This window comes from Coregonus clupeaformis, chromosome 10 (assembly GCF_020615455.1).
Source record: "Coregonus clupeaformis isolate EN_2021a chromosome 10, ASM2061545v1, whole genome shotgun sequence".
In the NCBI taxonomy this organism is placed as follows: domain Eukaryota; kingdom Metazoa; phylum Chordata; class Actinopteri; order Salmoniformes; family Salmonidae; genus Coregonus; species Coregonus clupeaformis.
Window position 1 is genome coordinate 58,056,272 of NC_059201.1, and position 27,290 is coordinate 58,083,561.

The 27,290-nt window shown below is 42.4% G+C and overlaps 2 protein-coding genes across 2 annotated transcripts; one reads left to right on the plus strand and one right to left on the minus strand.

Moving 5' to 3' along the window:
* The first annotated feature begins 2,755 nt into the window (after positions 1 to 2,755).
* Positions 2,756 to 26,869, plus strand: ergic3 (ERGIC and golgi 3). Its single transcript, XM_041888808.2, has 14 exons — positions 2,756 to 2,909; positions 7,374 to 7,444; positions 8,928 to 9,015; positions 9,486 to 9,605; positions 9,725 to 9,818; positions 10,308 to 10,473; positions 10,830 to 10,887; positions 12,409 to 12,423; positions 12,940 to 12,971; positions 13,051 to 13,147; positions 23,360 to 23,424; positions 23,666 to 23,802; positions 25,503 to 25,558; positions 25,881 to 26,869. The coding sequence occupies exons 1-14, from the start codon at positions 2,822 to 2,824 to the stop codon at positions 25,958 to 25,960; spliced, it is 1,167 nt and encodes a 388-aa protein (XP_041744742.1). The 5' UTR covers positions 2,756 to 2,821; the 3' UTR covers positions 25,961 to 26,869.
* Positions 12,743 to 14,386, minus strand: romo1 (reactive oxygen species modulator 1). The gene is made up of 3 exons (XM_041888807.2): positions 14,244 to 14,386; positions 13,661 to 13,791; positions 12,743 to 13,421 (listed from the first exon to the last, which is right to left on the minus strand). Exons 2-3 carry the CDS (start codon positions 13,789 to 13,791, stop codon positions 13,313 to 13,315), a joined length of 240 nt encoding a protein of 79 aa, XP_041744741.1. The 5' UTR covers positions 14,244 to 14,386; the 3' UTR covers positions 12,743 to 13,312.
* Positions 26,870 to 27,290: the final 421 nt, after the last annotated feature.

Sequence of the window (27,290 nt, forward strand, 5' to 3'; positions counted from 1 at the left end):
AAATCCAGTTGCATTTTATGAAAAAAATTAAGAAATAGGTTCCTTTACATGGTGTGAAAGACCAAAGTATCAGCCTATCAAAATATATATATTTCAAATGTTAATATTAAGACAAATATTTGTGGGGAAAAAGTATAGCTTATCCCGATTTCAACAGAATCCCTAACCTACATGCTGGCCCTCGATACAGCTACGACCGGAAGTGACTATTTTGTAGCAGGTTAGGAGAATAAGCGTAGGTCTAGCAGGTTAGGAGAATTAGGTTAAGGTTAGGAAAAGGGTTAGGGTTAGCAAATTATCTCATAACCTGCTACGAAAAGTCACTTCTGTAGCTCTATCAAAGTGGTGCTTTTATGCAACGTTCAAAACTGGAAGCTCGGAAATCTCCGACTTCAGTGCGTTCAAAACAACTGGGAACTCTGGGGGGGAAATCAAGCTCCGACTGGGAAAAATCGATTTGAACGGTCATCCAACTCTGGAACTGGCCTCTTTCTAGAGCTCCGACTTTACGACCTGAAGATCACTGACGTCATGATTTAACATCAGATTTCCCAATTATTTTAAATGCAGCAATAGAAGACAACTGGGAACTCGAAAGAAACGAGGTCAAATCATGATGTCAGTGATCTTCAGGTCGGAAAGTCTGAGCTCTAGGAAGTTGCCAGAGTTTCCAAGTTGGAATTAGTTTTTGTCAGAATTCCCAGTTGTATTGAATACCCTGAAGTCTGAGAGTTCCGAGTTCCCAGTTGTCTTGAATGCAGCATCTGGTTACTACTGAAAACTATTTCTAAAAGCCAATTTATGCTTGGAGGATGTCACTCAATTGCGGAGCTTTGGAGGCATGTAGAGGCCAAATCAAGCTCCATACAGCATTGCAGTGCGCCTCTCAAATGTTGTAACAATGTGGAGGACTCCTTATAGCTCCGCATTGACATGATTGGTTGATGGTGGGTGGGGGCAGGAGGTCCTGTATAAACACGGTCGGCCTGCTCATTAGGCAGGATTAGGCGGAAGATTGATGAGGGCAGCATTTTCTGAGCTAAACTGACCAAGACGCACCTTCAACAACAACACATAAAACCCACCAAAAACAATGACAATTTCTCTCAACCTGTAGCGTATGTACTTTTTAGGTAAGCCTGATGCCGCCCTTTGGTAAGCAATGCCCACTTTGTCAAAGGCGCAAAATATTCTGCTTGTCCATTCCCAGTGCACCTCTCCGGGGTGCTGTTGGAGAGATGCATCTCTGCAGCGCTCCACCAACGTTATGTCCCAAAAAAAGATCTAACATAAATCATGTAGCAGATATAGCATATGGTAGAAAGTGTGGCCTTTTCTGTAGCCTACAGGCTGGATATAAAATGTATGACAATGTAATGAGGACCTACACTTTTTACATCATGCAGGTTTCTCCGATCAAATAACCTAACCTAAATGGCACTCAATCAAATAAAAAAATGTGCTGTCTTGTTAACAAACAACATATCCTGAAAACAGGACAGGTCGAAGTAAAATGGACAGTATGAAATGGACAATCACAACTGTTGTTCAGGAGTTTCACCCTATTGTCATGATCGGTGGATTCAAGTTTGTATCTGTACAAAATGTAGTTAAATAAATAAAATAAAATAAATTGCGAGCCTATTTGCAATGTGTTTACACAGCGGGAAATGCAGAAGTATTTTTTTATTTAACTAGGCAAGTCAGTTAAGAACAAATTCTTATTTACAATGACGGCCTACCCCAAGAACAAATTCTTATTTACAACGACGGTCTACCCCGGCCAAACCCGGACGATGCTGGGCCAATTATGCGCAGCCCTGTGGGACTCCCAATCACAGTCAGATTGTGATACAGCCTGGAATCGAACCAGGGGCTGTAGTGACGCCTCTAGCACTGAGATGCAGTGCCTTAGACCGCTGCCCCACTCCAGAGCAAATGCAAAATTCCAACTCCTGATAAAGTTGGGTAGCTGATATTCAGAGTTTAAATGGCCAAATGGATTAGTCACAGGAATCAGGATTAATAAAGCCAATACAATGGCCTGTTATACAAACGGTGGGCCTAAGACATGGATGGGCATTCATAAAATCCCATTGCAGGCCAACATGGTAGGCTACACCCCAGTAAGCACGAGCCAACGTCTTTTTTTGGTCCTGCCCGGCTTACGACATAGATGGGCATTCGGAAAATACAATTTCAAGTAACACTGTAGGCTACACCTCAGTAAGCATGGACCTACGCCGACTCCTTTTGACGTGTCTTTTTTTGGTGCAGTTCCGGACCGGCCTTGATTTCCACATCCACGGACAATGGTTTTTGGTCCGGTCCAGAGCAAATCTGAACCAATCATAGACTATTTGGTGCGGTCCAGACAGGCCTTGATTTCAATGTCCAATGACATAGATTTTTGGTCCGGTCCGGTCGTATTTTAGACGTCTTTTCAACGTAATGTTGCTTACTGGGACTATTCTAGTAGTCTCGCCAATGGCGGTAGAACGGCAAGGACTGGCCCTGTTTATAAACACAAACTCACTTCCTAGACAACTTCCTTCACAACAACTCTGCAAAGAGCAAGAAGTATGAATGCTCTGCCTTCTGCCGTAAATGCTGCACGGCCAATGCAGATGTCGGATTGACCATGTAGCGCCTTTAATTCTGCTAGTTTATACAAAACTCCCAAATTGTAGTCAATTCATATACTGACCCTTATGCTGTCGACGCTGATTGGTTCGTTACGCATGCACGCCTTGTGTACCGGAAGTGAATGTCGAGGACTGATGTGTGTCAGGAATTCTTTCAGCCGATGGTATGAAAGAAGATGGACACACTAAATAAACTGAAACAATTTGATGCATATCCGAAAACTCTTGAGGATTTCCGAATTAAAACATGCGGCGGAGCTACGGGTGAGTGTTTTTTGGCAGTGCTCTAGTTACAAGTATAACACATTAATACTATTCCCAGTTGCTAGCAGTAGCATAACCCATTCATAGACGCTAACTACCTTTATCGCCAATTGACGATATTATCTTCTGGCCGGCGAACTTTTGTTAAGAGCCCCAACGCTCGTTCTGAACGTTAAAACGCATCGCTTGCGGTACGGTTTTGGAAACGAAAGGAACGTATCTTTCATATCACCAAGAAATAAGCTTAAATTACTACACCTTTTATAGGGTTAGGGTTCCCACACAGACATATTTCCATATTACAGCGTTTATTTACGGAAGACAGAGGCGTACAAATTGGCTAGCTGCGTCTCCGAACACCTAACGTTATGTTTTAACGGAAAAAGACGCCACAAACGTGTTGTCACTGAAAAATACTGTCAGCTGCAACTGTTAAAACAGTGTACAGTAAGTGTATATTTAGCTTTTGTGAAATTATTTTGATGTGAGGGCTTTATAGGTTTCTAGAACCGTACCGTAATTGAGAATCGATTCATGTTTAGATGGGAGTATTGGCTGTTTTGTCTGCCAGAGCCAATTCGCCTCTAAACTGAACATGTAAGGTCCTTGGACTATAGAGTACTACAGTATGAGTCATAATACCCATAAAACCTGGCGGTCAAACGGGGAAATGGTTCCAATCGTTTTTCCACCATTCATTTTTACCATAGGGGATTTTAGAAACACTTAAAATAAGGGCTGTGTTTTGTGTAGGCTTATCCTGGTGTGACATTTTGATAACCGTGTAAATCTCTCTCAGACAAGGTGACTTATCAATATATTTGCCTGTATTTACCCCCAACAAATGAAACACTAATTCTAATAATAAATAATAATATGCCATTTAGCAGACGCTTTTATCCAAAGCGACTTACAGTCATGCGTGCATACATTTTTGTGTATGGGTGGTCCCGGGGATCGAACCCACTACCTTGGCTTTACATTTACATTTTAGTCATTTAGCAGACGCTCTTATCCAGAGCGACTTACAGGAGCAATTAGGGTTAAGTGCCTTGCTCAAGGGCACATTTACGTCATTTAGCAGACGCTCTTATCCAGAGCGACTCACAAATTGGTGCATTCACCCTATAGCCAGTGGGATAACCACTTTACAATTTTGGGGGGTAGAAGGATTACTTTATCCTATCCCAGGTATTCCTTAAAGAGGTGGGGTTTCAAATGTCTCCGGAAGGTGGTGAGTGACTCCGCTGTCCTGGCGTCGTGAGGGAGCTTGTTCCACCATTGGGGTGCCAGAGCAGCGAACAGTTTTGACTGGGCTGAGCGGGAACTATGCTTCCGCAGAGGAAGGGGAGCCAGCAGGCCAGAGGTGGATGAACGCAATGCCCTCGTTTGGGTGTAAGGGACTGATCAGAGCCCGAAGGTACAGAGGTGCCGTTCCCCTCACTGCTCCATAGGCAAGCACCATGGTCTTGTAACGGATGCGAGCTTCAACTGGAAGCCAGTGGAGTGTGCGGAGGAGGGGGTGACGTGAGAGAACTTGGGAAGGTTGAACACCAGACCGGGCTGCGGCGTTCTGGATGAGTTGTAGGGGTTTAATGGCACAGGCAGGAGGCCAGCCAACAGCGAGTTGCAGTAATCCAGACGGGAGATGACAAGTGCCTGGATTAGGACCTGTGCCGCTTCCTGTGTAAGGCAGGGTCGTACTCTCCGAATGTTGTAGAGCATGAACCTGCAGGAGCCGGTCACCGCCTTGATGTTAGCGGAGAACGACAGGGTGTTGTCCAGGGTCACGCCAAGGCTCTTCGCACTCTGGGAAGAGGACACAACGGAGTTGTCAACCGTGATGGCGAGATCATGGAACGGGCAGTCCTTCCCCGGGAGGAAGAGCAGCTCCGTCTTGCCAGGGGGTTCAGCTTGAGGTGGTGATCCGTCATCCATACTGATATGTCTGCCAGACATGCAGAGATGCGATTCGCCACCTGGTTATCAGAAGGGGGAAAGGAGAAGATTAGTTGTGTATCGTCAGCGTAGCAATGATAGGAGAGGCCATGTGAGGATATGACAGAGCCAAGTGACTTGGTGTATAGGGAGAAAAGGAGAGGGCCTAGAACTGAGCCCTGGGGACACCAGTGGTGAGAGCACGTGGTGCGGAGACAGCTTCTCGCCACGCCACTTGGTAGGAGCGACCGGTCAGGTAGGACGCAATCCAGGAGTGAGCCGCGCCGGAGATGCCCAGCTCGGAGAGGGTGGAGAGGAGGATCTGATGGTTCACAGTATCAAAGGCAGCAGACAGGTCTAGAAGGACAAGAGCAGAGGAGAGAGAGTTAGCTTTAGCAGTGCGGAGAGCCTCCGTGACACAGAGAAGAGCAGTCTCAGTTGAATGACCAGTCCTGAAACCTGACTGGTTTGGATCAAGAAGGTCATTCTGAGAGAGATAGCAAGAGAGTTGGCTAAAGACGGCACGCTCAATAGTTTTGGAAAGAAAAGAAAGAAGGGATACTGGTCTGTAGTTGTTGACATCAGTGGGATCGAGTGTTGGTTTTGAGAAGGGGAGCAACTCTCGCTCTCTTGAAGACGGAAGGGACATGGCCAGCGGTCAAGGGATGAGTTGATCAGCGAGGTGAGGTAGGGGAGAAGGTCACCGGAGATGGTCTGGAGAAGAGAGGAGGGGATGGGGTCAAGCGGGCAGGTTGTTGGGCGGCCTGCAGTCACAAGTCGCAGGATTTTATCTGGCGTTACAAGCGCCGTGCTCTACCAGCTGAGCTCCAGCAGGTTGCGTTTTGTCGTTGTTTCGCCCACCAAGTAATTAGCTACTAATGTGGCTATCATAAAGAACTACAAATGACATGATGATCTGGACGAGACTGCTAAATTGAGGCAAAGGTAAGAATCTCTGGATTAACTATCTAATGTTAGCTAAATGTAGTAATTCATTAATTGGCTTAATTTCTTTATATTGACCTGTTAGTGAAGGTGCTAGCTAGAGATGACGTGCAGGAGCTTGCAGGGATTTGTTTTGATGCTAATTAGCATTTTCCAATCTGAGCGAAAATAGAACCGAATATAATGATAAGTCACCTTGTCAGAGAGAGCTTTACATGGTTATCAAAACATCACGCCAGGGTAAGCCTACACGAAACACAGCCCTTATTTTAAGTGTTTCTAAAATCCCCTATGGGGAAAAATTAATGGTGGAAAAAAGGATTGGAACCATTTTCCTGTTTGACCGCTAGGTTTTATGGGTATTATGACACCTCCACTGTGGGGCGGAAAATCTGTCTCCCTCCAGCAGGTTGCGTTTTGTCGTTGTTTCGCCCACCAAGTAAGGAGTTTTTGTATGTCGAATTTGGTCAACAAAAAAATGAATAGCTTATTTGCTATGTGAGGTTTATTTGATCAAATAGAAGTGTTGTAATGCTTAAGTTGTTATGAGTATACTGATATAAGTAGGACATTGACATGCAGGCAACTTTGAGAAAAAAACACTTTATATCGGAGTTGTCTCGAGATGGCTATGCATATTCATGGCAGGAGGCTAGTAGCATAGCATCTGTCTCCATTGAATACAGGCGGTTGACGTCAACAACCCTCATCGAATATTTAAAAAAGTATTACAATAATGAGATGTATCCACCAATCCAAAGAAAGGATAGGCAGGAGCTAGACAGCCCGCTGTCTTACATTTCCCATTGTTAGGGTGGAGAGACCTGTATCTTGTCAGTATATCCATAATCTTTGACTATAAAGAGTAACGTTTAGCCTGGTCTCATAGACTAGACGTAACTTAGTAAATGTAAATCTGAGACCCTCAAATTACTATGATATGGTACGTTTGGTATGGTTACATAAGACAGCAGGTTACTTAAGACAAAAACAAAACTGTTTGTCGGACTGGATTGGTGGGCGTATAATGCGAACGTCTAGCAACCTAAAGGTTGCGTGTTCAAAACTCATGGACAATTTTAGCTAATTAGCAACTTTGCAACTTTTTAGCTACTTTGCAACTACTTAGCATGTTAGCTAACCCTTCCCCTAACCTTAATCCTTTAAACTAACCCTAACCGTAACCCTTAACCCATAGCCTAGCTAACGTTAGCCACCTATATAATGTTAGGTTTAGCAACCTAGCTAACGTTAGCCACAACAAATTGGAATTCATATCATATCGTACGAATTGCAATTTGTAACAAAATGGATGATGGACATCCACAAATGAATAAATACCATGCAACATGTACTATGTTACTATGTTATGTCTACCCCTGAGCTTAGGTTGTAACATTAGCCTCCTTTAGTCCATTATTGGGCTAGTATGAGCACTGTGTTTGGGCTAGCATTCTAGATCTCAGACTGTTACTAGGCTACATCTGCGGGGAAACGGATGACTAGCTACAATAGTTCTCTAAAGTTCAATGGGATTTGGTGATATTCTGACATGCATTTTTCTCTTTCCCCCTTTTACAGTCACCATCATAAGTGGTCTCATCATGTTGATCCTGTTCTTCTCAGAGTTGCAGTATTATCTCACTAAGGAGGTGGGTTCATGTGATTTTTCTGAAAATAGTCAGGTACGCTAGTGTAGGTATGCCAGCCAGGTATGTGGTTAAGAAGCTAGCTCTGTGTGGACCACACTGAAGGATTCTCTAATGGAGAACAGGTAACTAGGAGAACAATAGCTGACTAAACTCAACTGACGGCGAATCGTGTGAGTGGACTGGAGTTCCGGCGTCGCTTAAAATTATGTTTTTATCAAAAGCGATGCATTTCAGCACCCAAAGAATAGCCTGCATTTACACTAGTCACCGCTCAACTCCATCGTAAATCGTTTAGTTTAGTCAGCTAGGGAACTAAACAGCTAGCTACTCTGTTTAGGTTCAAGCTTTGCATGTAACACTTTACATTTTACATTTTAGTCATTTAGCAGACGCTCTTATCCAGAGCGACTTACCTGAGCAATTAGGGTTAAGTGCCTTGCTCAAGGGCACATCGACAGATTTTTCACCTATTCGGCTCGGGATTAGAACCAGCGACCTTTCGGTTACTGGCACAACGCTCTTAACCACTAAGCTACCTGCCGCCCTTCTGGTTTGTAAACTCTTAAGACAGACAGTGGTATTCAAACCCTTTCAGCCAAGCCCTTTGCGATTTCAAAAAACGTGTAATCAAATGTAAAGTTAATTATTGTCTGATTAATCAGGCTGTAATGCACAATTAATTGGTGTATATACAGCCTGAAACATTGGAGTGCAAAATCGTTTAAATGTTCCTTACAAGCCAGAATGTTGAATAAAATTAAATGTGAACTTACTCTACCAGTTGTCTGTGCAACCTGTAGAGTAAGGAAAGTATTGCTTACCCAACTTTTTAGAGAGCGGTAGGTTTGCCACTGCCATGTAATGTATTCGGGGGCGTTTGGCAAATAAAATTTGATTTGATTTGCCAGCTGAATGTGAGGGAACGTAATTCGGTAGTGTTTACATCGGGTGCGTCAGTAGATTGAAAATACACACCGGAAATACAAGCTGACAGAACCATATACCTACCAGCTCGCTAAAAAGTAGTGTAAACAATACTTTTATGTGGATATGTTGTCAGAAATGTAGAGCGGCTGAAGGACAAGCCGTACCGACAACTGGCAGAGTATATTGAAATTATATTTTATTCAACATTCTGGCTTGTAAGGAACATTTACATGATTATGCACTTCAATGTTTCAGGCTGTATATAACAATGAATTGTGTATTATAGCCTGATTAATCAGATAGTTAATTTCCACTCCATTGACACCTGGGCAACTGGGAATGCTAAAAATGTCAATGGTGGGTATAGTGCTAAAATACAATGACTGGCCTATTTGAGGATGATTAGAATATCACTCTTTTTATGTTTTTCTTATTAAGCCATCTGTCATAACTTTTACCCACAGTTCTTTGAAACTCCATCTATGGGGCCCGGTCCACACTTTAAGTACCACTGCTTTATGACTTGCAAAATATTAATATTGTTCTGCCAACACAGGTCCATCCTGAATTGTTTGTAGACACATCACGAGGAGACAAACTGAAAATCAACATTGATGTGATATTTCCTAACATGCCATGTGCCTGTAAGTAACTTACACAAATACTTGTGTTCAGACATTTACATTTCACATTTACATTTTAGCAGACGCTCTTATCCAGAGCGACTTACAGGAGCAATTAGGGTTAAGTGCCTTGCTCAAGGGCACATCGACAGATTTTTCACCTAGTCGGCTCGGGGATTAGAACCAGCGACCTTTCGGTTACTGGCACTACGCTCTTAACCACTAAGCTACCTGCCGCCCTTGCATGCATCATCACATTAACTTACATGTGCACAATTAACCCCTATTCGTGCTTGTTTATGTGATATTATAAACAGTTAAACAAAATGTCACATGAACAAGGAACAAAATATGACATTTTAACTGAATGTGCAAGGTTAGGCCTACTTCAACTTAAAATCTAAGTTAATCTCTTTAGGAATGTGCATGAAGCAATATGGTAATTGCACAGTTGAAGTATATGACATTTGCAACACCACCTTGTCCTTCAGATCTAAGCATTGATGCCATGGACGTAGCTGGAGAGCAGCAGTTGGATGTGGAACACAACCTGTTCAAGCAAAGGCTCGACAAGGAGGGCAATCCTGTCACTACAGAGGCAGAGAAGCACGGTAACCATCTTGTTAATTAGCTTGCTTGTAATTCATGGAGAGCTGTGCTGTTTTCCCTCATTGAAAAGTTAATGTTTTTCACTGGGTCATGGATATTGTTTTGTTGTCATCTCATGTAGATTTGGGACAAGAGGAAGGTGACATTTTTGACCCCAGTAAGCTAGATCCTGAGCGCTGTGAAAGCTGCTACGGAGCAGAGATGGAGGATTTGAAGTGAGTTTCCAAGACTGGAATACCCTTAAAGAACATGCACCATCTTCCCATGACCAAAGACCAAAAAGAGGGTTTCCCTGTCAATTTCATAACTAAAATCCCTTGACTGTGAAATTGGATTTGTTACAAAGAATTCATGAGGTTTCATTTGAGAGCTTGTACTTACTTAATTGAGCCATAAATTATTTTTCAGAACATATGCCATCAATGAATGAATGAGCTTATCTCAAATCAAATCTTATTTGCCACATGTGCTGAATACAACAGGTGTAGACCTTACAGTGAAAAGCTTACTTACAAGCCCTTAACCAACAATGCCGTTTTTAAGAAAAGAAAAAGTGTTAAATAAAATATAGATGAGTAAAAAATAGCAAATAATTAAAGAGCAGCAGTAAAATAACATAACAGTAGGGAGGCTATACACTATTGTCCAACATTTGAGTGTGACAGTATGTGTGACAATGACATATTGCCTGTGCTTTTCTGTAGGTGCTGTAACACCTGCGATGACGTACGAGAGGGTTATCGCAGGCGGGGCTGGGCCTTCAAGAACCCGGACACCATCGAGCAGTGCAAGAGGGAGGGCTTCAGCCAGAAGATGCAGGAGCAGAAGAATGAGGGTTGCCAGATCTACGGCTTTCTGGAGGTCAACAAGGTAACTAGTCTTAAACAGATGCTGAGTACATCATCAGAAAGAATAGTCAGTACTCACACTCTGATTTACACTCCAAAAAGGTATGTTTTATTTCATGGCTGACAATGTTTACACCATTGCCTGGTCTTCAAATGGTCAGGTTGGAAACAACATATGATTTTAAATGGATCATCACTTTTTGGGAGCATAATTCTGTGTGGTTATATTAAAAGAAATAGGGATGGAAGTGTACTGTAGCTGAGATTTTATATTTTGTGAGGCGCTTTAATGCATTCATATACATTTTCAATCTGCAAATATTACATTCATTGTCTGACTTTCTTTTAAACTCTTCACTTTGTCTGGTTTTTTGTTAGGTGGCAGGAAATTTTCACTTTGCCCCTGGAAAGAGTTTCCAGCAGTCCCATGTTCATGGTAAGACCTGCATTTTACTGTCTAGTCTGAAGTCCATAGGTGTGGAAAACCCGAATCTGATTTTCTTTCTATATCAATTTTTTCCCGCACAGTTTTACATGTGCCCCATATCAGATTTGCGCATTCACACTGATCTGAATTGGGCTGCTTGTGTAAACACAACCCTGGTCTAAATGAGTTGTTCCCCTGGTCTGATATCAATTATCTAAGGAAAATACAAATTCTGTTTTCCATCCATACCCATGACAGAAAGTAAATCCTCTGAATTGCATAAAGCCAAACAGGTTGCGGACTGAATTGGGTTGGAAGTCGAAAATTGCTTACTTGCTACCAGAAACACCTTGTGGTTTTATAACCACTAGTCTGTCTCAGACCAGATGTAGGTACAGACCCTTTTGTAGTGTAGTTTTTGCCCCTAGAACATTCTCAGAGGATAGCCAAGGAAAGACAAATATTAACCGGTAAGTTCACTTGCAAGTCACTAGGCCAGTAAAGGCATTTCTTGTGCATCCATAACTAATTTTTACAGTAAAACACTGTCGTAAATCCTTTTGTAAATGGTGCATGTTTTTCTTTTTCATCATTCCTTTCGTTGTCTTTTGCTAGACTTCTTCCCTTCTTTCCTAATGGGATCCATTGCAATCTAAGTCATTAATTGTAGCTATTTTTTTTTATCTCATGAAAACATCTGATCTTTATGGCAGAGGTGAAAATATGTGTCAAACTAAGTAGCTCTTTTTTCCCCACAGATAAACGCAACGTTCTGACTGTAAATGAATGGATAATTGACTCACTTGCTTTATCATTAATGTTGCCTACTAATAACACTAACATACTAATCAAGTTATTTAGCATTGACACTCTGTTGAAAAAATATGAATGTGAAATGTATTAATTTGTTTGGCAAACTGATTGCAAAACATTTATTGCAATGGATTTTCCTAATTAAATAATGTTGCTGGGCTTGACAGAAGTCTGAATTGCGCTCCAACTGCGGAAGTGGGCATGAGAACATTAGTCAAGTTACTAAAATATTTCACTGATGTAACCTTTGTTACTGTGTGACAATACAGGCGTATTTGTCATTGAGGCACTGTTGTAATTTGATTTACCCTAAACTAATTTCTCAAGAATTGCTGATAGAGTAGCATGGTACATAACCAGATGAAGTTGTAGGCCCAAAGTACTATTCTCTCAACTTGCTCGGTGGCATTGAAAGGTGTCCCTCGTCATCAACACCATGTACAGAAAGCATAGAGCAGAAAGATTCACCAGCTCAATGCTGATTTTATTTTCTCCCAAAAAAAATATTCTGGACTAGTACTACTGTCTGTCTGCTTAAAGGCAGAAACAAGAGACAAGATTCCCTTTGTGATAAGAATTTGGCCGTATATGAAATACCAGATGTGATGAACTCCCTTCAGAGGCTTAATGCCTTTGGCCAGCCTCTTAGGACTGTGGCTTTTTCTGTGTAGCCCAACATGCGTCATATAGTGTACTCTTCTCTCTTCTATTCTGCAGTGCACGCTGTGGAAAGTAAGTTATTTTTGTAGTTAACATCCCCCCCTACCCTGGTCCCAGATCTGTTTGTGCTCTTGCATACTCCATTGCTGTCCTTGTCAAGCCAAAGACAAGGTTTGTCATGACAGTGAGTTGGCATAAGAGCACAAACAGACTGGCACTCAGGCAACATCCCTCACATCATTCCCTTCTAAATTGTCCAGTCAAATATCAAACTTTGTTTATGAAGAGGTTGTCAGTCAGAATTGACCCTGTTACTTAAAGTCTAGCGAAGACAGAACCAAAGCTGCTTCTAACTTGTGGTTTAAAGCGGTCCTTTTGAATAACCAGCGTGTGATTGTTGGTTTGATCTTTATTGGAGGTGGTACACACAGTAATCTACATCACTTTTCTGAGGGCTCAACAATAACTTGTAATGGGAGAGTCGTGGATTGCGAGAATAGTAAGCCCTCGTATACTCTAGGTAAACAGAACATAACTGATGATGCTATCAGATCACAGCATTAATAACATTTTGTCTCTTATTTTCAGTTCATGATCTGCAGAGTTTTGGACTAGACAACGTAAGTACATTTGACAAATCTTGTCTTGCCAAGGCAAAGTCCTCCATACACGTGAACGCTTATTTGAATTGTCCTACAGATCAACATGACTCACTTGATCAAGCATCTATCCTTTGGGAGAGACTACCCTGGTATCGTCAATCCTTTGGATGGCACCGATGTTGCAGCACCACAAGGTTAGTCATCTCATTTATCAAAAGCCCCACACCAAACGTTTGGCCTACTACCAGCAATTGAAATCACAGCATTTATTGACATACTTTGTCCCAGAACTATGGAGAAATTGTGACATGGGAATGAGTTATTACAAAAGTCCTGTTATGTAACTATGGTAGGTGGTCTCAGCAGCGAATGCCCATCCCAATGGACATAAATGTACCAAACGTGCCTCCACTCTGCATCATCGTCTTCCCAACTCCTCCCATCAGCTCTCTGCCTCTCATGCCAACCCTGAGGGAAGAAAAAAATACAGCATTTGAACAAAATCACATAACACAATGGAGTTCTATTGAACAAACCACTATGCACTGTGGATGGCTGCAACAAAAATCATATGAAAACTGATATAGTAAAAGAAATCCGTGATGCCAAAGCACAGACTATGGCATTCTTACAAAGTGTCTTGCATTTCAGTGTAGGCCTACTTGTAAAAGGTAAATCGTTATCGACATTGGGTTAACTTAACTAACCTTAGACAGGAAAAGGTTCCAAACATGGCACCAGCTGCCATCCCAACAGCAAAGCCCATCATGAATCCCATTTTAATTCTGTCAAAGCAGGCTGGCTGTTGCTGGCCATACGGTCCTACTGCCACTGGCATCTGTATTGAAAGAAAGCACAACCATCAAAAGATATGGCAGGTTTATGAATCAGTTGCGCTAGCTAGGCGTCTGTAGCTAGCTTGCTACGCCATAACACTACACTAGTGGCTAAGCTTAAGCAGCAAGTTAAGCTAGCGGAGTTGGCTAGCTAAGCTATCAACGTTATTTGTACAAGACAGACATTTGCCACCGAAAACAGATTTTGATATGTAGCTAGCTAATGTGATGTGACGTGCACGGCTGTATGCAGACATTTGAACTTTGTCCACCCTTTATCTCGAGCTTCTGTTTACCCAGCTTCTAGCTAGTTCAAGCTAGCTGCGTTTTGGCTAGATAACTGGTTAGCATGTCACCTAGGTCTGGCCTTGAAGACATTTGAAAGGATAGTTTTGACGCCCGACTAAATATTTTTTCTATCGTGACACTATTATTCGTTCTAGGAAGCACTTACCTTGGTTTATTGCGTAATGTGAGTTATCGGTCACTAGAGAAGACAAGCGTCGCTTTTTCGATGAGACTAGGTAGCTTGAAATGCTGTTCTAACAGGCGGCCATTACTTGAGAGGAGTGAGAACAACGCAGTAGTGACAAAGATCAGTTCGCGAACGATTCGTTTACTGACTCGAGAGTCATGATTCGTTTTACTGAGTGAGTCGTTCATTTTAGTCGTTCTTTGACCTGCTAGCTGCAATGAATTCTACAGCAGGATTAACACGTAAACCGACCAACAACTCTGTCATATGTGCGCAGGCAAAATAGATTATGCTGCAGGCAGCATAGAGAATAAAAATACATGTTTAGAACAGATAATTGATAGCATGGTGCAAAAATGAATGCAATTAATTGATTATTGAATGTTATGATGGACATAGCTTTGTAGAACTAAAACATACACAGCCTCTGCTCAACAAACTCGAGAACGAATCGTTTGGGCTGCTGCAGTTCGCGAACGAATTGTGCTTATCACGCCCACAGCAGTCAAGCAATGCATTCCGCCAAGAGTCGTGCACATTCTAGTCCGGTTGCGGCCAAACTAGATCTCCGTTTCAAATGTAACAATAAATAATCGTATTTGTAAGCATTCAACAAATGTACATTGTTTTTAAAGCACGCTTCTACAAGTCTCAGTCACAAATGACAGCTCCAATAAGCCCCTTATGGTGAACGAGAGGCTTGTAGAATCATGACTATTTCGAAATTTTCGGGGGGGATGTGTTCATCGTTCGCTGGTAGGGGTCCATCGTGCTCGGGGCATTACTGACTCAAATGAACGAAATTAGTCGAAAGATTCGGTCTTCTGACTAAACGAGTCGAAAAGATCCGAGTAAGTAAAATGCCGAACTTTCCGTCACTTGATGGGTTGGCCGGGTCCTTTTGAAATGATCTTTTTGGTGAACGTCAGGAACCGAATCGCATCTGTGAAAGGATATATTGCAAATTTGAGCTCCAGACATCGATTATCTGTAGATAAGTTCAGTGGCGATTTTAGCATGTAAATCTTGATGGGGCAAACAAAACATTTGGGAATGCGTGCCAGCCAACCCACTACACAACACTAAACAATACATTTAATTGTATTATAACGGTGACAAACGGTGCCCACAAACTGTTAGGGCCTACATAAAGCTGTCCCAACAGCACTCTCAACAGCAATCCCAACACCTTACCACTGCTACACTTGGCTATCAGCGGAACCTTGTCTGGCAGCGAAACAGTTCATTCAGCCTGATTTACTGCCTTTAAAAAAAAAAAACATCGCCTGATATGGCTGACTTGCTTAAACAAATGTGGTTTCTACTGACAATTGTGATGTACAAACTATGGCATAAGGGGTCGACGAGCGGATAAGAGGCAATCCGTAATTTCGATTAAAACATGAATGAGCGAGCTAGGACGGACGTAGTCAATATAACTATTTGTTCAGCACTTTTGAACTGTACAGCGACAAAATTCAGAACATGGGCCATTCTTACAGTATTCTCCCTGTACACCAAGTCAGAACCGTAGGATAAAAAAAGGGGGCATATAAGCAGACAATGAAAGCTCTTAGACTATTCGATGATTACATTTCTCAAAAACAAGTTATAGGCTACATGTGCACCACCAAGTCAGAACAGTAGGCGAAATTAAGAGGTGAAAATAGAACAAATTATTAGGGTGAGGCACATGGGCTACTAACAGCTTACTACACAACATACACTTAGTATTACTTTCTTAGCTTCAGTATACATATCTCCCTGGCATATTACATTATTTATGCAGCAGCATACAAGACATTTTTGGATTCACATTGTTGTGCTGTGCTCACTTGAACAGGAAGTTGGCGCGGCAGTCCTTCGTGGGCAAATTTTGTCATCAAAGTCTGGCATTCTCTGGATTTATGATGCTTTCAAGACAACTGGGAACTCAGGAAAAAAACAAAGTCGAATCATGATGACGTCAGTGATCTTCAGGTCGGAGCTCTAGAAAGAGGCCCGAGTTCCCGACTTGCAATTCCAAGTTGGATGACCGTTCAAAACGTATTTTCCTAGTCGGAGCTAGTTTTTTCAGAGTTCCCAGTTGTCTTGAACTCACTGAAATCAGATTTCCCAGTTCTGAGTTTCCAGTTGTTTTGAGCGTGGCAGAAATCCTGCTGGATTGACACCATGGCCAATGTTGAATTTTTATCATTTTAAGCTTGGAAAAGAGACCCTTAAACCCAGACTTGGGACTACACACCCACTCCACTGAATAGCATGCTAGTGATTGCTTTGCAATGCCCCACCACCACAGAAAGCACTGAGCAAGGCTGAAACACCTGCATTTTGGAGCTGCCTTACTCAAGAAAGAAAAAAAGAGACCAAGTTTGTATGAGGCTTTATTAACTCAATGGCTTGCGAAAGTATTCACCACCCTTGGCATTTTTCCTATTTGTTGCCTTATAACCTGGAATTAAAATAGTTTTGAGGGTTTGTATCATTTGATTTACACAACATGCCTACCACTTTGAAGATGCAAAATATTTTCTATAGTGAAACAAACAGGAAATAAGACAAAAAAAACAGGACTTGAGCGTGCATAACTATTCACCCCCCCTCCAAAGTCAATACTTTGTAGATCCACCTTTTGCAGCAATTACAGCTGCAAGTCTCTTGGGGTATGTCTCTATAAGCTTGGCACATCTAGCCACTGGGATTTTTGCCCATTCTTCAAGGCAAAATGGCTCCAGCTGCCCATCTTAATCATTTATTTTTATTGCCCAGTCTGAGAAATTGCTTTTTCTTTGCAACTCTGCCTAGAAGGTCAGCATTCCGGAGTCGCCTCTTCACTGTTGACGTTGAGACTGGTGTTTTGCGGGTACTATTTAATGAAGCTGCCAGTTGAGGACCTGTGAGGCATCTGTTTCTCTAACTAGACACTCTAATGTATTTGTCCTCTTGCTCAGTTGCGCACCGGGTTAGAGCCAGTTTACGCTGTTCTGTGAAGGGAGTAGTACACAGCATTGTACAAGATCTTCAGTTTCTTGGCAATTTCTCACATGGAATAGCCTTCATTTCTCAGAACAAGAATAGACTGACGAGTTTCAGAAGAAAGTTATTTGTTTCAGGCCATTTTGATTCTGTAATCGAACCCATAATTGCTGTGCTCCAGATACTCAACTAATCTCAAGAAGGCCAGTTGTATTGCTTATTTAATCAGCACAACAGTTTTCAGCTGTGCTAACATAATTGCAAAAGGGTTTTCTAATGATCAATTAGCCTTTTAAAATGATAAACTTGGATTAGCAAACACAACGTGCCATTGGAACACAGGACTGAGGGTTGCTGATAACGGGCCTCTGTACGCCTATGTAGATATGTACTGGCTTAAGCAGGGGGACACGTCTGGAACTGCAGGATTTGAGTCCCTGGCGGCGTAGTGTGTTACTGATGGTAGGCTTTGTTACTTTGGTCCCAGCTCTCTGCAGGTCATTCACTACCCCTCTGATTTCTCACCTTCTTTTGACCCCACAGGGTGAGATCTTGCGTGGAGAAAAAAATAAAACCATAAACAATTAATGAACATGCACCTATGGAACAGTCGTTAAGACACTAACAGTTTACAGACGGTAGGCAATTAAGGTTACCGTTATGAAAACTTAGGACACTAAAGAGGTCTTTCTACTGACTCTGAAAAACACCAAAAGAAAGATGCCCAGGGTCCCTGCTCATCTGCGTGAACGTGCCTTAGGCATGCTGCAAGGAGGCATGAGGACTGCAGATGTGGCCAGGGCAATAAATTGCAATGTCCGTACTGTGAGATGCCTAAGTCAGCGCTACAGGGAGACAGGATGTACAGCTGATCGTCCTCGCTGTGGCAGACCACGTTTAACAACACCTGCACAGGATCGGTACATCCGAACATCACACCAGCGGGACAGGTACAGGATGGCAACAACAACTGCCCGAGTTACACCAGGAACGCACAATCCCTCCATCAGTGCTCAGACTGTCCGCAATAGGCTGAGAGAGGCTGGACTGAGGGCTTGTAGGCCTGTTGTAAGGCAGGTCCTCACCAGACATCACCAGCAACAACGTCGCCTATGGGCACAAACCCACCGTCGCTGGACCAGACAGGACTGGCAAAAAGTGTTCTTCACTGACGAGTCGCAGTTTTGTCTCACATGGGGTGATGGTCGGATTCGCGTTCATCATCAAAGGAATGAGCGTTACACCGAGGCCTGTACTCTGGAGCGGGATCGATTTGGAGGTGGAGGGTCCGTCATGGTCTGGGGCGGTGTGTCACAGCATCATCGGATTGCAGGCAATCTCAACGCTATGCGTTACAGGGAAGACATCCTCCTCCTTCATGTGGTACACGTCCTGCTGGCTCATCCTGACATGACCCTCCAGCGTGACAATGTCACCAGACATACTGCTCGTTCTGTGCATGATTTCCTGCAAGACAGGAATGTCAGTGTTCTGCCATGGCCAGCGAAGAGCCCGGATTTCAATCCCACTGAGCACGTCTGAGACCTGTTGGATCAGAGGGTGAGGGCTAGGGCCATTCCCCCCAGAAATGTCAGGGAACTTGCAGGTGCCTTGGTGGAAGAGTGGGGTAACATCTCACAGCAAGAACTGGCAAATCTGGTGCAGTCCATGAGGAGGAGATGCACTGCAGTACTTAATGCAGCTGGTGGCCACACCAGATACTGACTTTTACTTTTGACTCCACCTTTGTTCAGGGACACATTATTCAATTTCTGTTAGTCACATGTCTGTGGAACTTGTTCAGTTTATGTGTCAGTTGTTGAATCTTGTTATGTTCATACAAATATTTCCACATGTTAAGTTTGCTGAAAATAAGCGCTGTTGACAGTGAGAGGACGTTTCTCAGTATTCCGACCCCTTGACTTTTTCCACATTTTGTTACGTTACAGCCTTATTCTAAAATTGATGAAATATTTTTTTCTCCGTATCAATCTACACACAATACCCCATAATGACAAAGCAAAAACCAGTTTTTAGAAGTTTTTGCTATTTTATTATAATTTTACAAACTGAAATATCACATTTACATAAGTATTCAGACCCTTTACTCAGTACTTTGTTGAAGCACCTTTGGCAGCGATTACACCATCGAGTCTTCTTGAGTATGACGCTACAAGCTTGGCACACCTGTATTTGGGGAGTTTCTCCCAATATTCTCTGCAGATCCTCTCAAGCTCTATCAGGTTGGATAGGGAGCATTGCTGCACAGCTGTTTTCAGGTCTCACCAGAGATGTTAGATCGGGTTCAAGTCCGGGCTCTGGCTGGGCCACTCAAGGACATTCAGAGACTTGTCCCGAAGCCACTCCTGCGTTGTCTTGGCTGTGTGCTTAGTGTCGTTGTCCTGTTGGAAGGTTAACCTTTGCCCCAGTCTGAGGTCCTGAGCGCTCTGGAGCAGGTTTTCATCAAGGATCTCTCTGTACTTTGCTCTGTTCATCTTTGCCTCGATCCTGAGTAGTCTCCCTGTCGCTGCTGCTGAAAAACATCCCCACAGCATGATGCTGCCACCACCTTTTATTTTTATTACCATAAATGTCCTAAGAAACTGTTTCCGCCTTATCATTATGGGATATTGTGAGTAGATTGCTGAGGAAATGTTTTTGTTTAGTCAATTTTAGAATAAGGCTGTAACGTAACAAAATGTGGGAAAAGTCAAGGGGTCTGCCCCATCTGCCCTGAATGACGGGTCGATACTGGATAAGTTATACAAACATTCTCTGAAGATGGTATTCTTGACTAATTTTTTTTGCAAGCAATCAAATCAATTTTTATTTGTCACATGCGCCGAATACAACAGGTGTAGACCTTAACGTGAAATGCTTACTTACAAGCCCTTAACCAACAATGCACTTTTACCTGCATTGGTTTTCTACCAATATAATGTTATTTATATGGGGGATACAATCTTCCCAGCTCTGCAGATTTTGCTGTGAAGAGACAGAATCATTAGATCATTTTGTTTTGGTTCTGTCCATTTGTAGCTTGTTTTTGGACACAGGTCCAGGAATGGCTAAAGGATTGCAATATTTACCTGGAGCTAACCTTGCAGATATCATTACTGGGTGACCTGAAAAGTCATAGTCAATCGATCAATAATGTAATAATACTTTTAGCAAAAATGTTTATTTTTAATTCACAATCTGTAGAAGCAATGAGAATAGAAAGGTTCAGAACTTTTGTAAAACATCACAGTACAGTTGAAATATATATGGCAAATAGAAATCCTATATGGATGGTGTTAAGAGATAGATGGGAGGTATTGAATGGAGTTGAAGGATGGGACTAATAACAAATAACAACAAATAATAACAAGATAACTAATAATGTAAGCATACTGTGTCCATAATAAATATATAGGTTGTATGTTGGGAGCTTTTGGGAAAGAGCACAGTTAGAAAGATATGGCATATAGAAGCAAACCGAATGGACATCATGAAAATGATCGGAGAGGTCGAGAGTAGAAGTAGTTCAGGAGCAAAAACAAATAAAATAGAATTATTGTAAAATTGACTGTGTCCATAAGGTGTAGTTAGTAAGTATAGGCTGGAAGTAGAGGCCTGGGCATTGTTGTTCACTAATTTACCCCAAGTAGGGAAAGGATGGCGGGGTTGAAAAGTAATAAAGGGGAGTGTATATATACAGTGGGGAGAACAAGTATTTGATACACTGCCGGTTTTGCAGGTTTTCCTACTTACAAAGCATGTAGAGGTCTGTAATTTTTATCATAGGTACACAAAAATCCAGAAAATCACATTATGATTTTTAAGTAATTAATTTGCATTTTATTGCATGACATAAGTATTTGATCACCTACCAACCAGTAAGAATTCCGGCTCTCACAGACCTGTTAGTTTTTCTTTAAGAAGCCCTCCTGTTCTCCACTCATTACCTGTATTAACTGCACCTGTTTGAACTCGTTACCTGTATAAAAGACACCTGTCCACACACTCAATCAAACAGACTCCAACCTCTCCACAATGGCCAAGTACAGAGAGCTTTGTAAGGACATCAGGGATAAAATTGTAGACCTGCACAAGGCTGGGATGGGCTACAGGACAATAGGCAAGCAGCTTGGTGAGAAGGCAACAACTGTTGGCGCAATTATTAGAAAATGGAAGAAGTTCAAGATGACGGTCAATCACCCTCGGTCTGGGGCTCCATGTAAGATCTCACCTCGTGGGGCATCAATGATCATGAGGAAGGTGAGGGATCAGCCCAGAACTACACGGCAGGACCTGGTCAATGACCTGAAGAGAGCTGGGACCACAGTCTCAAAGAAAACCATTAGTAACACACTACGCCGTCATGGATTAAAATCCTGCAGCGCACGCAAGGTCCCCCTGCTCAAGCCAGCGCATGTCCAGGCCTGTCTGAAGTTTGCCAATGATCATCTGGATGATCCAGAGGAGGAATGGGAGAAGGTCATGTGGTCTGATGAGACAAAAATAGAGCTTTTTGTTCTAAACTCCACTCGCCGTGTTTGGAGGAAGAAGAAGGATGAGCACAACCCCAAGAACACCATCCCAACCGTAAAGCATGGAGGTGGAAACATCATTATTTGGGGATGCTTTTCTGCAAAGGGGACAGGACGACTGCACCGTATTGAGGGGAGGATGGATGGGGCCATGTATCGCGAGATCTTGGCCAACAACCTCCTTCCCTCAGTAAGAGTATTGAAGCTGGGTCGTGGCTGGGTCTTCCAGCATGACAACGACCCGAAACACACAGCCAGGGCAACTAAGGAGTGGCTCCGTAAGAAGCATCTCAAGGTCCTGGAGTGGCCTAGCCAGTCTCCAGACCTGAACCCAATAGAATTTCTTTGGAGGGAGCTGAAAGTCCGTATTGCCCAGCGACAGCCCCGAAACCTGAAGGATCTGGAGAAGGTCTGTATGGAGGAGTGGGCCAAAATCCCTGCTGCAGTGTGTGCAAACCTGGTCAAGACCTACAGGAAACGTATGATCTCTGTAATTGCAAACAAAGGTTTCTGTACCAAATATTAAGTTCTGCTTTTCTGATGTATCAAATACTTATGTCATGCAATAAAAAGCAAATTAATTACTTAAAAATCATACAATGTGATTTTCTGGATTTTTTTAGATTCCATCTCTCACAGTTGAAGTGTACCTATGATAAAAATTACAGACCTCTACATGCTTTGTAAGTAGGAAAACCTGCAAAATCCGTGTCCGGGTGGCCATTTGATTAATTGTTCAGCGGTCTTATGGCTTGGGGGTAGAAGCTGTTAAGGAGCCTTTTGGACCTAGACGTGGCGCTCCGGTATCGCTTGCTGTGCGGTAGCAGAGAGAACTGTCTAACTTGAGTGACTGGAGTCTTTGACAATTTTGGGCCTCTGACACAGCCTAGTATAGAGGTCCTGGATGGCTGGAAGCTTGGCCCCAGTGATGTACTGTGCCGTACGCACTACCCTCTGTAGCGCCTTACTGTCAGATGCAGAGCAGTTGCCATACCAGGCAGTGATGCAACTGGTCAGGATGCTCTCGATGGTGCAGCTGTATAACCTTTTGAGGATCTGGGGACCCATGCCAAATCCTTTCAGTCTCCTGAGTGGGAATAGGCATTGTCGTGCCCTCTTCACGACTGTCTTGGTGTGTTTTGACCATGATAGTTTGTTGGTGATGTGGACACCAAGGAACTTGAAGCTCTCGACCCGCTCCACTACAGCCCTGCCGGTGTGAATGTAATTTCGTCATATACATTTTTTATTTGAACTCTCATTTCACGATCTGAGATAACTGTACGCAACATTTTAGGCTTTACATTAGAAATATGCTATTTGTCATGTTTTCTTTTTTCAATCCATTTTTAAGCACTGAACGAAGAGTTGTTTGTGAGCCAAGTGAACAGCTCTTTTAGGTGAACAGAGCTAAAAGAGCCTGCTCACCGAAAAGACTTGGAGTGCCCATCAGTGTGTAGCCAGCTAATTATGTGATGTCAATCTATAGCGCCACCCTGCGTTCATGCTGAGTGAAATGTTGCATTTCTGCAGACTGCATGGGCTCTGCCTCTACAAATTATAAAACAATCAATTGTTTTATTCCAGCATCCATGATGTATCAGTACTTTGTGAAGATTGTCCCAACCATCTACGTGAAATGGGATGGAGAGGTGAGTATATGTTGGACATGACAGCTGTGAAATGAACTTGGGTGGCTGGTTATTGACCATACCTACAAATTGTAGCTATTTGACTGAGTTGAATTGATTTTATAGCTATATCACTTTTAAATTAAGTGAATTAATTATTCATTGTTGTATATTTCCCTGTGCATGACTGTTTTTGCGTGCTAAGAAAGGTACTTGGGCATCATGCACAAACAAGGACGTCTTTATTGCTTGTGTCTTACAGGTGGTTAAAACAAACCAATTCTCTGTGACCCGACATGAGAAAGTAGCCAATGGGCTGATCGGAGATCAGGGCCTACCTGGGGTGTTTGTATTATATGAACTCTCCCCTATGATGGTAAAATTCACAGAGAAACAGCGGTAGGTAGCTTCAAACAAAATGGAAAATCCATATAGTTTGTCATTGTGTAGCCTATATACAGTGGGGGAAAAAAGTATTTAGTCAGCCACCAATTGTGCAAGTTCTCCCACTTAAAAAGTTGAGAGAGGCCTGTAATTGTCATCATAGGTACACGTCAACTATGACAGACAAAATGAGAAAAAAATTCCAGAAAATCACATTGTAGGATTTTTAATGAATTTATTTGCAAATTATGGTGGAAAATAAGTATTTGGTCAATAACAAAAGTTTCTCAATACTTTGTTATATACCCTTTGTTGGCAATGACACAGGTCAAATGTTTTCTGTAAGTCTTCACAAGGTTTTCACACACTGTTGCTGGTATTTTGGCCCATTCCTCCATGCAGATCTCCTCTAGAGCAGTGATGTTTTGGGGCTGTCGCTAGGCAACACGGACTTTCAACTCCCCTCCAAAGATTTTCTATGGGGTTGAGATCTGGAGACTGGCTAGGCCACTCCAGGACCTTGAAATGCTTCTTACGAAGCCACTCCTTCGTTGCCCGGGCGGTGTGTTTGGGATCATTGTCATGCTGAAAGACCCAGCCACGTTTCATCTTCAATGCCCTTGCTGATGGAAGGAGGTTTTCACTCAAAATCTCACGATACATGGCCCCATTCATTCTTTCCTTTACACGGATCAGTCGTCCTGGTCCCTTTGCAGAAAAACAGCCCCAAAGCATGATGTTTCCACCCCCATGCTTCACAGTAGGTATGGTGTTCTTTGGATGCAACTCAGCATTCTTTGTCCTCCAAACACGACTGAGTTTAGTTTTTACCAAAAAAGTTCTATTTTGGTTTCATCTGACCATATGACATTCTCCCAATCCTCTTCTGGATCATCCAAATGCACTCTAGCAAACTTCAGACGGGCCTGGACATGTACTGGCTTAAGCGGGGGGACACGTCTGGCACTGCAGGATTTGAGTCCCTGGCGGCGTAGTGTGTTACTGATGGTAGGCTTTGTTACTTTGGTCCCAGCTCTCTGCAGGTCATTCACTAGGTCCCCCCGTGTGGTTCTGGGATTTTTGCTCACCGTTCTTGTGATCATTTTGACCCCACAGGGTGAGATCTTGCGTGGAGCCCCAGATCGAGGGAGATTATCAGTAGTCTTGTATGTCTTCCATTTCCTAATAATTGCTCCCGCAGGTGATTTCTTCAAACCAAGTTGCTTACCTATTGCAGATTCAGTCTTCCCAGCCTGGTACAGGTCTACAATTTTGTTTCTGGTGTCCTTTGACAGCTCTTTGGTCTTGGCTATAGTGGAGTTTGGAGTGTGACTGTTTGAGGTTGTGGACAGGTGTCTTTTTATACTGATAACAAGTTCAAACAGGTGCCATTAATACAGGTAACGAGTGGAGGACAGAGGAGCCTCTTAAAGAAGAAGTTACAGGTCTGTGAGAGCCAGAAATCTTGCTTGTTTGTAGGTGACCAAATACTTATTTTCCACCATAATTTGCAAATAAATTCATTACAAATCCTACAATGTGATTTTCTGGATTTTGTTTTCTCAATTTGTTGATGTGTACCTATGATGGAAATTACAGGCCTCTCTCATCTTTTTAAGTGGGAGAACTTGCACAATTGGTGGCTGACTAAATACTTTTTTTCCCCACTGTAGTAAGATGTGTGTTACATATAACATGTTTGCTCTTTTTTTCAGATCATTCACTCATTTTCTCACAGGAGTGTGTGCCATCATAGGAGGTGTATTTACAGGTGGGCACCTCTGCATTCAGACAAAGAAAAGGTTGTAATGGGTTCGCAAAAGATGTTGCATAACGCTTACTTCATTATTCAATAGCGTACTGGGATAGTACACAAACGTTTAGACTTTCCCATTTTACAAATGCAGTAGACATAGCAAACTCACTTGTCATATTGTTTGTAATTAGTGATGGCTTCTCAGTTTGAAGGTACCATGCAGTATTGGAGGTAGATGTTATTCATTTGTTGGAATTAACCATATGGACAGTGGTTTTACTGTATGTGTGTCAGAGATTTGTCATTTTATTTACTGTATCTTGTATCTTTTTCCCAGTGGCTGGACTCATTGATTCATTGATATACCACTCGGCAAAAGCCATCCAGAAGAAGATTGAACTGGGCAAAGCATCTTAGTGGAATGTTTGGCACAAGAGCAAACCAGTCTCCGGAAGGGCCTATCTGGAAAGGGGAAGTGACTACAAACTGACTCATGCTTCCTAATGTGGCAAGAAACACTAAGAATCTGAAAGATCTAACTCAATATGGAAAGGCACTTTGACTGCTGTGTCTAGAGTGTTGTTGATTTTACAAAGAACGAAAGACAGAATCACTGGCCAGAAGATGGACATAACAGAAGTTTTTTTTATCTCATTTGATTCATCCCCAGTCCTAACAAACTGTACATCTAACAGTTGGTTCCCTGATATTTTCTTTTGCCATTCTCAGCTACCCTAAACATTCTGTGGTGGCCTGTGGACATATTTATCCTTAAGTTTATCCCAACCCTTAATTTCTAAACATGGACCCTTCTTTTAAATGTGTATTGCTTCCCCATCACAAATTAAGTATTTGATATGATATGCGACCCGGGCAGGGGGAATGTGTTTTCTAACGTGTGTTCAGGGGTGTATTCATTAGTGTAAACTGTAGCAAAAAGTTTGGCAATGGAACATGTTTTGCAATGGAAACGAGAGTCTCTTATTAGACAAGTTCAGGTAGGGCCCTCCCCGTTTTGGTCTGTTTGCTTCCAGTTGGTTCTTAGTGAATACCCCAGATTGATGGAAGCTCTGCCCGTTGTTGAGAGGACTACTTGAGGAGACTGGATTATGCAGTTTAATAATGTTTTTGTTCTTTTGTTGTGATTGCACATTTTGAGATCCTATTCAGGGGCCTGGGTTGAGTGAAGGAGTGTGTGAGCACATGTGTTGTCTGGTGCTGTGCATAGTCTATTTTGTGTGTGGGAGAGATGTATTTATATTTTGATTGTCCTCAACTGTTTTTAAAATGAAAAATATATGTTGAATACACCAGCCTGTAATGTAATGATTTGTCTGACATTTTGTGTACACAATGTGTCCTCTGTTCAATTCCTGCCCCAAGAACAACCAAGAGTGAAATATAGATCTCAAAGATCTGGAACACTCAACTGAAGAATGTATGGAATTGTTTTAACTCACTTGCTTATGGCATGCTTTAGCTCTTTGCCCTTCATATAATTATATATAGCTGAAGGGGTGCATTTATTTGGGTTAGGGGTTTCTTATTGAACACACTTAAATTCAATTATAAACTGGGTGGTTTGAGCCCTGAATGCTAATTGGCTGACAGCCTTGGTATATCAGACCGTATGCCACGGGTACGACAAAACATTTATTTTAACTGCTTTAATTACGTTGGTAACCAGTTTATAATAACAATAAGGAACCTCAAGGGTTTGTGATAAGGGCTGTGTCCAGGCACTCCA

What these genes read in the sequence shown, in the direction of transcription:
- ergic3 (XM_041888808.2), top strand. Translation starts at nt 2,822, where the DNA reads ATGGACACACTAAATAAACTGAAACAATTTGATGCATATCCGAAAACT. An exon ending in CGATGTTGCAGCACCACAAG is followed by an intron (nt 13,148 to 23,359) that starts GTTAGTCATCTC and finishes GTTTTATTCCAG; the next exon opens with CATCCATGATGTATCAGTAC. An exon ending in CATAGGAGGTGTATTTACAG is followed by an intron (nt 25,559 to 25,880) that starts GTGGGCACCTCT and finishes TCTTTTTCCCAG; the next exon opens with TGGCTGGACTCATTGATTCA.
- romo1 (XM_041888807.2), bottom strand. Translation starts at nt 13,791, where the DNA reads ATGCCAGTGGCAGTAGGACCGTATGGCCAGCAACAGCCAGCCTGCTTT. An exon ending in GGAACCTTTTCCTGTCTAAG is followed by an intron (nt 13,422 to 13,660) that starts GTTAGTTAAGTT and finishes TTCTTCCCTCAG; the next exon opens with GGTTGGCATGAGAGGCAGAG.